Source organism: Carya illinoinensis, chromosome 2 (genome assembly GCF_018687715.1).
Source record: "Carya illinoinensis cultivar Pawnee chromosome 2, C.illinoinensisPawnee_v1, whole genome shotgun sequence".
NCBI lineage: Eukaryota > Viridiplantae > Streptophyta > Magnoliopsida > Fagales > Juglandaceae > Carya > Carya illinoinensis.
The window spans coordinates 34,398,194-34,411,128 of NC_056753.1; the positions used below are offsets into that span (position 1 = coordinate 34,398,194).

General features: G+C 31.3%; 1 protein-coding gene and 1 pseudogene across 4 annotated transcripts; both read right to left on the minus strand.

The window, feature by feature from the left end:
• Positions 1-1,244: 1,244 nt before the first annotated feature.
• LOC122301240 lies at positions 1,245-4,002 on the minus strand (annotated as a pseudogene).
• A 460-nt stretch (positions 4,003-4,462) lies between these two features.
• LOC122301237 (vestitone reductase-like) lies at positions 4,463-11,117 on the minus strand. Of its 4 annotated transcripts, none has more exons than XM_043112448.1 (4): positions 7,287-7,507; positions 5,974-6,507; positions 5,458-5,659; positions 4,463-4,675 (listed from the first exon to the last, which is right to left on the minus strand). In XM_043112448.1, exons 1-4 carry the CDS (start codon positions 7,405-7,407, stop codon positions 4,582-4,584), a joined length of 951 nt encoding a protein of 316 aa, XP_042968382.1. In that variant the 5' UTR covers positions 7,408-7,507; the 3' UTR covers positions 4,463-4,581. The 4 variants fall into 4 exon arrangements, with proteins under 4 accessions (XP_042968382.1, XP_042968380.1, XP_042968379.1 ...); XM_043112446.1 differs by lacking the exons at positions 4,463-4,675; positions 7,287-7,507 and adding exons at positions 4,899-5,353; positions 10,747-11,100; XM_043112445.1 differs by lacking the exon at positions 4,463-4,675 and adding an exon at positions 4,899-5,353 and having other exon boundaries at positions 7,287-7,501.
• Between the last annotated feature and the right edge of the window lie 1,818 nt (positions 11,118-12,935).

Here is a 12,935-nt window from a genome sequence, read left to right on the forward strand (position 1 = left end):
TATTTTATGGATAATGCTAGAGACCACTAGTATGCATTGTTAATTTGTTGAGCGTAGTACATTTGAATTTTTTTTAAAAATAATTTTTCAACACTTTTAATTATTAAAATTATATATATAATTTTATTAATAGTCACTTTTTTAATTATTAAAAAACATAAAAATCAAAATATTCGAATAATAATTTAAAACATAACTTTGAAAACCAATTATCATTTTCCATATTTTATTGGCTAGGAATGTACCCCAGGGTCTCAACTCTAGATGGTGATGAGCCATTTTGACGTTCGTGCAATAGGTGGCTTAAGCAAAACACAGACAAGGAGGTTGCTTAAGTTTCGCTTAAACAAACATTAAATAACAATCTCGTTCGATGTGCACTCAATACTCTGCTAGAGTGAATAATACAAAAAAAAAAAAAAAAAACATTATGGTTTCCGTAGTATAAAAATATAAATATATACTTAATTAATTGTTTATTGCACCCTGAGTGTTTTGAACTTGAGATTTTTTCCTGAAGTGTATTTTGCAAGAGCTCGGTATAATAAAATGCTCTGCAACTCCACAGATGTGTACACGTTGTCAAAACACTTTAATTTTGTATCGTGTTATTGACTTACTTGTATTTTCGTTTGTTTATTTGTCATAGTTTTTCACAACACCAAACATAAAAAATCATTACTTAAATTTTGATTTAAATGTTAACACACTATGCTGAGATATAAGAAATTATATTTAAAAGCAATGGAAAAGGTTGAAACACAAGGACATACAACGACAATGGCACAGAACTTACTGAAACAGTGTTGGGGGTTACTTCTCCAGAACTCTCTCACTTTTTGGAATGCATTGCTGGGACGGGCATATCATAATTAGTGAAAAGGAGAGTTGGGGTGAGAAAAAAATTCCTAGAACTATGGTTTCCAATGACATGTCAAAGTGGAAAGACGCGACGAGCATTAATTAGGCGGAGGAGAGAAGTATTGGGCCTATTGGCCGATAGCCGTTACCGCTTGCACTTTTTTAGATGAGCAACTGCCATTTGCATGAGTATATACTATAAACGACTTCCACTTGAAAATGACTACAAAATATATCAACTTACATTCATTTATAAATAAAAGCATTTATCTCTTACAGGCAAAATAAATTACTCTTCACTCTTGAATACTCATGACTCACGATTGATTGACCAACTCAATAGACGATAAAGCCAACATTCAAATGCAAAGACACAAATCTAGAGGGGTGTAAGGGGCATATCAAATTAAGGATACGTGCTCCTTAGAATCTGTAACTCATTAACCATTGAACTGAAGATAATTCTTTTCTCAATAGCATTGAATTGCTCATTCGAACATTTCCTTGACATCATATTTATGACTTCCATATTTCTTCAATGAATTGCACAAAAGAAAAAGAATAAAAAAAAAATAACTTTGAGGTTGATGGAAAGAAAGTAGCATTTGAGTTTCTAAACAATACAGAGGAAGATAATGGCACTCATTCTGGTGTTGTTATTTGAAATTCTGGGTAACTGGTAGCAAGAAATTTATATATCTGTTGAATTGTCATGCCATATGACGAACAAATGTACCTTTCTTTCGCATTAGGATATTCAAGGAGAAAAATGTGTCCTGACCAAGTCATCTAGGTGCACCATTGTTGAAGATGCGGTACTAGCAAGAAAACTATATGCACGCTCGTTACCTGCAGAGATATGAAATTGAAATAGTTTGTTTTGGTGGAGTTGGAGAACAACACTTCTGTACAAATATAAGGGTTTGAGTCTATGTAAGCCTTTAAATTACCCCAAACCCCTTTTTGTTGCAGTATAGAATGTGCCTCCAAGATCTAAATAACTAAATATTTGAAATGTATAATAGATCGATGAGACAGTGAAATACATAGGAACATTTTCATTTTATTATAAATTTTATCATCCTTAATTATTTTTTTTTTCTAGTCTTCTTCTGCCCATATACATGGAATTCACCTCCAAAGTATTCATTCGACTATGTATTACTAAAAAATAAAGAATAACGTTGTTCTTCATTTTGAATTTTATTATTTTCAATCAATGTTTTGCAGCAACAGAAAAAATACATACCAAGGACTAGAGCCAATGCAAGGCGAATGGAAATGGGCGATTTGGGGCAAATGAAGGGTTTGGTAACAAGGGTAGGGATTATTGTTACCACATCCAACTCCAATCCATGTTTTTCTCTAAATTCAAGAACTGCCATTTCAATTAACGTCTTGGTAACCGCATACAAAGCTCCAGGTATTGTTTGAGATTTGATGATATTTGCGTCACTCCAAAAGTCTCTTTATTTTATCATCAACATCCTCGCTACTAAACAAAACAGCTGCTGCACTTGAAGTATATACGACTCATTTCATAGTCTAAGAATTCAGGCACGCATTTAAGATGCCTAATGCTCCATCGATCGATCTTTTGGTCACAATCTCTTCAAGTTGTTTGTCTTCCAAATCAATCGGAGTTGCAACATGGAAGACGTCGATGCATCATTCAATGGCTGCATTGAAACTCCTTGGAATGCTGAGATCTACATTGAAGATCGAGAGCTTTTCTGATGCTTCTCATGTAGACTTGTAAGGAAGCCAACGTCTTTCGTGTTCCCTGGTCCACGAATTCAAACGATGAAATTATATCAAATTTGTTTGTGGTAGAAGTTGTTTTGACATTGAGACAAAGATGAAATGATTCGTATTAAAGTTGAAAATTAAATAAAATATTATTAGAATATTTTTTAATATTATTATTTTGTAAGTCCTATTGAGATTAGATTACTTTTTTAATATTGAAATGTTTGAAGTAGGTTGAGATGAGTTTAGCTTTTTCATAAAAAATTGAAAAAATAAAAAAATAGTGGATCCCATCAATAATTTATTTGATATAAGTTGAGTTTGGTTTATTTTTTAAACACAACTGTCTAAACAAATTCGAAAAGATCTTTTAAAAAAATTATATATTTGGTAAATTTATAAAAAATTCTTTTAAGTACTAAAAAACTAAAAATTTAATTTTTTTTAAAATTATTAACTAAGATTTATTCAGATAATGCTATATTTTTTAAAAAGAAATGATATTTGCATTCCTAAGGTATATAAGTCCTGAGCATTTATTTTGAAAAAAAATTGTTAAATTCGAAATTTACATGAAAAAATTATTCTTTTAATATTAGACTCTATTATTTTTTAAAGAGATGTTGTACGACTTGTACACCTTATGATTGTATCTAACATTATTTTTATAATTAAAAACACTATAAAAAGCTTTATTTTCTACCACAATACACCAAGTGTATAAAAATAATTAAACCGAATCGAACCGCAATGCCCCAATTTTATTTTTTTGTCAAAAAAATTATCCTTAAAACAATAAAAACTAGATGTTAAAATACAATCTTGACCTTCGCATATTAACATATATAACGTATTAATTTGATCATGGTCAAGTATAATTGAAGGATGTTAACTTGATAATTAATCCGCTATATGTACATATACATATATATATATATACACACACATATAAAGTCTTTGAATTTCTTTTAGAAAAATGATAGGTAAACGACAAAGTATCCCTAATTAGATTTTTTTTATGAATTATGTTTGTTTATTTTTTATATTTTTAAAAAAATATATGTTTGAAAACTGCTTTGAAGTAGAGAAAAAAGTTTGCACCGTCGGTACAATTCCTCGTAAATCATTTTGATGGCCCTAGTATTGTAATCTCCTTTTAAGATCCCCACAAGAGTTATTAATTACTAGCAAAAAGGAAACCCGCCCTGATCTCATGCAATGAACATGCCTGCGTGATCTGGGAAGAGGTGGCTTTACATGGGCTGGATCTAATGGTATTATGGTAGTTCGGACGCTGTAACCACGCTCAAGAAGCCTCATGATCAGCCATGATCCTATGTATCCTGTACCTCCTGTCACGCATACTCTAACTCTCTCTCCTTCCATCTGATCTCTCCCTCTGCTTGATCTCTGCGCTTATGAAATTTTATAATTTTATAATTTTACTAATGGTCCAAATTCTCATCCTACAACCCCATCCTTATGGGTTCAGACTTTTCCAACGTTGCCTACCTTCTTCTAAACGAAAATTCTTCGCATGCAGAAGTCGTGAGTTAGCTTGACAATGACTCCTTACTAAAAAAGTCGTGATTGGGTAATGATAAATGATAATTGTATTTTTACGATGTGCACATAAAAAAGAAAAGAAAAGATAAATTAGAGACCCACATACAAAATATTTTAATAATAGACTTTATTTATTTATATTTTTTCATAACGTGAAACTTACATATCTTAAAATTATATCCAGCAAAAAGAGGCAACAACCATAAGTAAAATCCAGTCACTCGCAAAATTTCTCTTTTAATTATTAGAAAATAATATTGCAGTTCTTCAAATATAATATTCTCTCTACAATCATGTGGTCCTCAAACTATAAAAATCATTAATTAAACCTTGGTTTAAATGTAACATATTATGCTGAGATCTAAGAAATTATATTTAAAAACAATGGGAAAACCACAAGGAAATTCACGAACAACAATATTGGCACAGAACTTGCTGATCAAACGGTGTTGGCGGATTACTTCTCCATAACTCTTTCACCCTATGGCGGAACGTATTGCTGGGATGGGCATATCATCATTAGCGCAATTAGAGTGGAGGTGAGAAATACATTCACAAGACTATAGTTCCCTATGAAATTTGACAAAATGGAAAGAGGCGACTGGCATTAATTAGGCCAAGGAGGGGAGTATTGGCCAGCAGCCATTACCGCCTACAGTTCTTAAGATGAGCAACTGCCGTTTATAGTATATATCTACTATAAACGACTATGGTTTAACGAGTTAGAAAACCACGTAATCTTTCACTAATTTATAAATCAAGCATTTATCTCTGACTCTGAGGGATGATACATATACCGTCGATTTCACAAGGCCACAGACAGGTAGGCAAAATAAATTACTAATTACTCGAGTACTAATGACTTACCATTGACTGACCAACTCAATAGACGATAAAGCCATTGAGCTAACATTCAAATGCAAAGACACAAATCTAGAGGGGGGATAAGGGGCATATATATCATGTCCAGGATACCGTGCTCCTTATATTTATTTGACAAACTAGTGGTAGAATCTATAATTCATTAACCATTGAACTAAAGATAACCCTTTCTCGACAGCATTGAACTGTTCCGTCGAACATTTCCTTGAAACCATATTTATATTTGAACCCAGAATCTAAAAACTTTTTTGATGAAAGCCCTTGCGTTTTAAAACCTCCATATTTCTTCATTGAACTACACAAAGGAAAGAACAAAAAAAAAACAAGCAGATAACTTTGAGGTCGATGAAAAGTAGCATTTGAGTTTCTAAACAATACGGAGAAAGATAAGACACTCACTCTGGTGTTGGTATTTGAAATTCTGGGTAATTGACAGCAAGAAATTTAGACATCTGTTGAATTGTCATGCCATCTGACGAACAAATGTACCTTCCTTTCGCATTAGGATATTCAAGGAGAAAAATATGTGCTCTGGCCAAGTCATCTACATGCACCATTGAAGATGCAGCAAGGGCAAGAAAACTATATGCATCCTCATTACCTGCAGAGATATGAAATTGAAATTAGTTCGTTTTGGTGGAATTGGAGAACAACAATTATGTACAAATATAAGGATTTGAGCATATGCAAGCCTTTAAATTACCCCAAATCCCTTTTTATTGCAGTATCAGAGTAATATGTAGAGATGTTGTATTATAAATTTTAGAGAAACATTTTAGCCGCGGAGACATCACATTAAAAAAGAAAAAAAAGGGAAACTCGCAAAACTTGATCATGTCGTAAAGAATAATGATAATTTTATTATCTTAAATCATGTATTGCATGGTGTTTTGCAGCGAAAGAAAAAATACATACCAAGGATCATAGCCAATCCTACGCTAACGGAGCTGGGCAACTTGGGGCAAATGAATGGTCCAATAACAAGGGAAGGGATTATTGTTACAACATCCAACTCCAACCCATGTTTTTCTCCAAATTCAAGAACTGCCTTTTCAGTTAATGTTTTGGAAAGTGCATACGAAGCTCTGTGTGTCTTTAGCGCTTTGATAAAATCTGCATCACTCCAAACGCTCTCATCTGCTTCATCATCAACGTCCTTGCCACTGTACAAAACAGCTGCTGCACTTGAAGTATATACGACTCGTTTCACAGTCTGAGAAGTCAGGCATGCATTTAAGATGCCTAATGCTCCATCGATCGATCTTTTGGTCACAACCTCTTCAGGCTCTTTGTCTTCAAAATCAACCGGAGTAGCAACGTGGAAGACACCAATGCATCCTTCAATGGCTGCAGCAAAACTCTCTGGAATGCTGAGATCTGCATTGAAGATCTGGAGCTTTTCTGATGCTCCTGGTAGAGCAGTGAGGAAGCCAATGTCTTTTGTGTGCCCTGGTCCACGTATTCAAGGGAAGAAATTATGATATCAAATTCGTTTGTGATAAACTAAGGGTTGCTTGGGTTTCGCTAATAGTTTTAAAATTTGTTTAAATAATTTTAAAAAAATTTTAATAAAAAAATAAAGTTGTTTGATATTAGATATTAAAATACTTTTCAATTTTAAATAAACTAAAAAGTATAGAAATATTACTTAGATATTTTTCTTTATATGTGTTTTCTGAATAATGTGGAACATAATTTGAATTTTAAAAAATTATTAATAGGCAAAATATCAATACAATTTTCAAATAATTATAACTTTTAAATTTTTAAGAATATAATCATAATTTGTAAAAGAAAAAAAATCAAATAATGGTCATATCTATTTTAGAAAGCATTTTTTAATTTATTTCTAAACAAATATAATATATTTAAAAATATTTTAAATATATAATTATTAAACAATAAATAACATTAATTTTTTATACATGGGAGAGCGATTTGATCATTAGCTCTTCTAGTAAGAACTCAAGGTGCTGCCAATTGATCCAAATGACCTTGGCATAAATAATATTTTAATAATTAAACTTATCATTTAAGTTATAAATTATAAACTTTAAAACTAGAAGTTATATTTTTTACGGTAATTATAAATCTGCACTAAGTCTGAAAAATAATTCAAACGGAGCAAATTAACCATCATTCACATATAAATTTATAATTATCCAAAGAAACCCGCTTTGATCTCACGAAACAAAATGCCTGTGTGATCTGGGAAGAAGTGGCTTTACCTGGGTTGGATCTCATAGTCGTTCGGACACTGTAACCACGCTCAAGAAGCCTCATGATCAGCCATGATCCTATGTATCCCGTACCTCCTGTCACGCATACTCTCCCTTTCTCTCCTTCCATCTCCCTCTCTCTGCTTGACCTCTGCGTTTATGAAATCGTTTATGAAATATTGAAATACATAAGCACACAAATAGTTTATAATTCTACTAATGGTCCAAATTCTACTTGTCCCATTCCTACAAAACCATCCTTATGGGTTCAGACTTTTCCAACGTTGCCTACCTTCTCCTAAACGAAAATTCTTCGCATGTAGAATTAGTCGTGAGTGCGTGAGCTTTTGACAATGACTCCTTATTAAAAAAGTCGTGACTGGGTAATGAGAAAATAATTGTATTTTTAGAATATGCACGTCTTTTTTAAAAAAAAAAAATAGACAAATTAGAGACTCGCATAAAAAAATATTTTAATAATAGACTTTATTTTTTTATGACGTGAAACTTGCACATCTTAAAATTATATCCAATATAAAAAGGCAACAGCCATCGACACTGCAAAATCCAGTCGCTTGCAAAATTTCTCTTTTAATTATTAGAAAATAATATTGCAGTTCTTCATATATAACATTCTCTCTACAATCATTTGGTCCTCAAAACTATCAAAATCATTAATTAAACCTTGATTTAAATGTAACACATTATGCTGAGATCTAAGAAATTATATTTAAAAACAATGGGAAAAACACAAGGAAATACATGAGCAACAATATTGGCACATCAAACGGTGTTGGGAGGTTACTTCTCCACAACTCTTTCACCTTATAATGGTGGAAAGTATTGCTGGGATGGGCATATCATCATTAGCAAGATTGGAGTGGAGGCGAGAATACATTCACAGAAGTATAATTCCCTATGATATATGACAAAATAGAAAGAGGCGACTCGCATTAATTAGGCCAAGGAGGGGAGTATTGGCCGGCAGCCATTACCACCTGCAGTTCTTAAGATGAGCAACTGTCGTTTATAGTATATATCTACTATAAACGACTGTGGTTTAATGAGTTGGCAAACCACGTAATCTTTTCCTAATTTATAAATCAAGTATTTATCGCTAACTTTGAGCGATGATATATACACAGCCAATTTCATAAAGCTACAGACAGGCAAAATAAATTACTGTTTACTCGAGTACTAATGACTTACCATTGATTGATCAACTCAATAGACGATAAAGCCATTGAAGCAACATTCAAATGCAAAGACACACAAATCTAGAGGGGGGATAAGGGGCATATATATCACGTCCAGGATACCGTGCTCCTTATATTTATTTGACAAACTAGTGGTAGAATCTATAATTCATTAACCATTGAACTGAAGATAACCTTTTTCTCGACAGCATTGAACTGCTTCGTCGAACATTTCCTTGAAACTATATTTATATCTGAACCCAGAATCTAAAAGCTTCTTTGATAAAAGCCCTGGTGTTTTAAAACCTTCATATTTCTTCATTGAACTGCACAAAATAAAAAGAACAAAAAAAAAAAAAAACACAATTAGTTAACTTTGAGGTCGATGGAAAGTAGAATTTGAGTTTCTAAACGATATGAAGAAAGATAATGGCACTCACTCTGGTGTTGGTATTTGAAATTCTGGGTAATTGTGAGCAAGAAACTCAGACATTTGTTGAATTGACATGCCATCTGACGAACAAATGTACCTTCCTTTCGCATTAGGATATTCAAGGAGAAAAATATGTGCTCTGGCCAAGTCATCTACATGCACCATTGAAGATGCAATAAGGGCAAGAAAACTATATGCATCCTCGTTACCTGCAAAGATATGAAATTGAAATTAGTTCGTTTTGGTGCAATTAGAGAACAACAATTCTTTACAAATATAAGGATTTGAGTATATGAAATACCCCAAATCCCTTTTTATTGCAATATCAGAGTAATACGCAGAGATTTTGTATTATAAATTTTAAAGAAACATTTTAGCCGCAAAGACATCACATAAAAAAAAAGGAAACTCGCAAAACTTGATCAGGTGGTAAATAATAACGATAATTTAAATAATAATGATAATTTTATTATCTTAAATCATGTATTGCATGATGTTTTGCGGCAAAAGAAAAATACATACCTAGGATCATAGCCAATGCTACGCTAATGGAGCTAGGCAACTTGGGGCAAATGAATGGTCCAATAACAAGGGAAGGGATTATTGTTACGATATCCAACTCCAACCCATGTTTTTCTCCAAATTCAAGAACTGCCCTTTCAGTTAATGTCTTAGAAATCGCATACGAACCTCCATATATCTTTAGCGCTTTGATAAAATCTACGTCACTCCAAACGCTCTCATCTGCTTCATCATCAACGTCCTCGCCACTGTACAAAACAGCTGCTGAACTTGAAGTATATATGACTCGTTTCACAGTCTGAGAATTCAAGCATGCATTTAAGATGCCTAATGCTCCATCGATTGATCTTTTGGTCACAATCTCTTCAGGTTCTTTGTCTTCGAAATCAATCGGAGTAGCAACGTGGAAGACGCCACTGCATCCTTCAATGGCTGCACTAAAACTCTCTGGAATGCTGAGATCTGCATTGAAGATCTGGAGCTTTTCTGATGCTCCTGGTAAACCAGTGAGGAAGCCAATATCTTTCGTGTGCCCTGGTCCACATATTTAAGCGAATAAATTATAATATCAAATTCATCTGTGATAACTAAGGGCAGTTTTTGTATTTCGCTAATAGTTGTAAAGAGTGTTTAAATAGCCTTAAAACTTGTTTAATAAAAAAAATTATTTTAGTGTTATATATTAAAGTGCTTTTCAATTTCAAATGAACTAAAAAGTATTAAAATATCATTTTGACATTTTTCTTATGTGTTTTTTTGAATAATGTGAAACATAATTTGAATTTTAAAAAATTATCAATAAACAAAATATCCATACAACTCTAAAATAATTATAACTTTTAAACTTTCAAGAATATTCAAGAATATGATCATAATTTATAAAAAAACCAAATAATTGTTATATCTATTTTAAAAAGTACTTTTTTAATTTTTTTTATAAACAAATATAATATATTTGAAAATATTTTAAATATATAATTATTAAACAATAAATAATATTTTTTTTATACATAGGAGGGGGATTCGATCATTGATTCTTCTAAAGGAAAATCAAGCTGTTGCCAATTAGTCCAAATAACGTTGACATAAATAATATTTTAATATTAAAACTTATCACTTAAGTTATAAATTATAAATCTTAAAACTATAGATTATATATATTTTATGGCGTACTCACAAACTTGCACTGAGTTTGGAAAATAATTCAACCGGAGCAAATTAACCATCATTCACATATAAATTTATAATTAACTTTCCGAAGAAACCCGCTTTGATCTCATGAAACGTGCCTGTGTGATCTGGGAAGAAGTGGCTTTACCTGGGTTGGATCTCATAGTAGTTTGGACACTGTAACCACGCTCAAGAAGCCTCATGATCAGCCATGATCCTATGTATCCTGTACCTCCTGTCACGCATACTCTACCTTTCTCTCCTTCCATTTCTCTCTGCTTGATCTACGCCTTAACTCAGTTTATACTTCACACCTTACACCTTAAGTGATAGTCAGACCAAATCATTGACGTAAAAAAAGAGTAAGAACGATTTATAGTTTGAGGAGAAAGAAGTGGAAGTAGGAGAAAAGCGAGAGACAAAAAGTAAAATGATTTTGAAGGAGAGAGAGAGAGAGAGAGAGAGAGAGCGAGGTTGAAGAGAGAGAGAGCTTGCTGAGATAGAGCTTTTAGAGAGAGAAAGGAGTTGAAGAGAAAGATAAATTAAGAAGAGATAAGTAGACGAGAGAGATAAATTAGGTGACGATTAGGGGTGTCAAATTGTGTTGACGGGTCATGTCAAAGTATCTATATTATATTATATAGATCAATCCTAATCCGATCTGTTAAGTTTATCGTGTCAAAATCTCAAATCTTAACACAACTCATTAACATAACAGGTCATGTCGTGTCAATCCGTTTTGACCCATTAATAAATATTACGAAATAGATTAAAACGACACAATACGACTCGTTTCAAACTGTTCATATAAATGGGTTGAATAAATCCTAAATTAACCAATTTGACCTGATTAAATTTAGTATAATTTTATATAAATTTTAAAATCACGATATTATAAAAATTATAAAGCTAACTACAAATCTAAAATTACAATCCAAATAATAAAAATATCAAAATTGAAATTCTAACAATTTTACTTTTAGATATAAGGGTATAATTGTAACTTTAACTTTCTTAACGTGTCATAATGATTTGATTCGTTATCAATCCGTTAAGTAATTGTGTCTTAACGGATCAATCCGTTTTGACCCAAATTCTTTAAAATTAAACACTAATCCGCTATTATTGTATCGTATTCATATTGAGTTAACGGGTCGTGTAACATATTACCTCCCTTAGTGACGTGAGTTGACATTTTAAAAAAATAAATTGGTGTATAGTGTGGGGTAAATAGTGACATGAATAAATCTATCATGCCCCTCACTTCTTATCGCTCCAGTTGATCGTTTAGTAAAAAAATAAAAATAAAAATTACTTAATAATTAAGGGAATAATTTTTAATGTATTGATTTATTTTTTATATTTTTTTAAAAATATTTAAAAAATTAAAAAATATAAAAGTAAAAAAGCATAAATGTGCTGGGCGTGCCGCGGTCAGCAGCCTAGCACAGCTCGTAGTGGTATATCTCTTATTAAATATATAATCGGACAAATAGTTATTTAATGATCCAAATTCTCCTTGTCCCTTTGCTTGTAATTATTCTGGTGTTGAACGTCATGAGTTTGGTGAGATTTGACAGCTTGCAGGAAACCAAATACAGATATGATTGGATTAATTAGGAAATGGTCAACAGATATGATTAATTAGGAAACCAAATACAGATATGATTGGATTAAATAGGAAATGGTCAACAGATACGATTAATTAGGAAACCTAATACAGATATGATTGGATTAATTTGGAAATGGTCAACAGATACGATTAATTAGAAAACCAAATACAGATATGATTGGATTAATTAGGAAATGGTCAACAGATATGATTAACAAAATATTTTATAAATAATATTTAGATAATTTTAATTAAATATTTATTAAATTTTAAAAATAAGAGAAAAAATTAAATAAAAATATTATAAAATTAAAATATTATTAGAATATAATTTTTATTTTGATATTTGAAAAAATTAAATAATTTTTTATTTAAAAATTTAGAAAAGTTGTAATAATTAATTTGAAAGTATTTGTGTTTAACTAATTTTTTAAAGGAAATGAGATGTGATAAAATTATGGAAATTATTTTCAAACATCATTAGATTATTAAAATTTTTAATAATAAAATGAAAAAGATAAATATATTAGATAAAATCCAATAATTTTTTAAAAAATATGATATTATAAAGCCATTTATATTTATTTCTACTCGTAATAAACTTTGAATAAAAATTTTAGAAAATATTTTATGGATAATGCTAGAGACCACACCTAGTATGCATTGTTGAACTTAGTACATTTGATTTTTTTTAAAAAAAATATTTTTTAACATTTTTAACTATT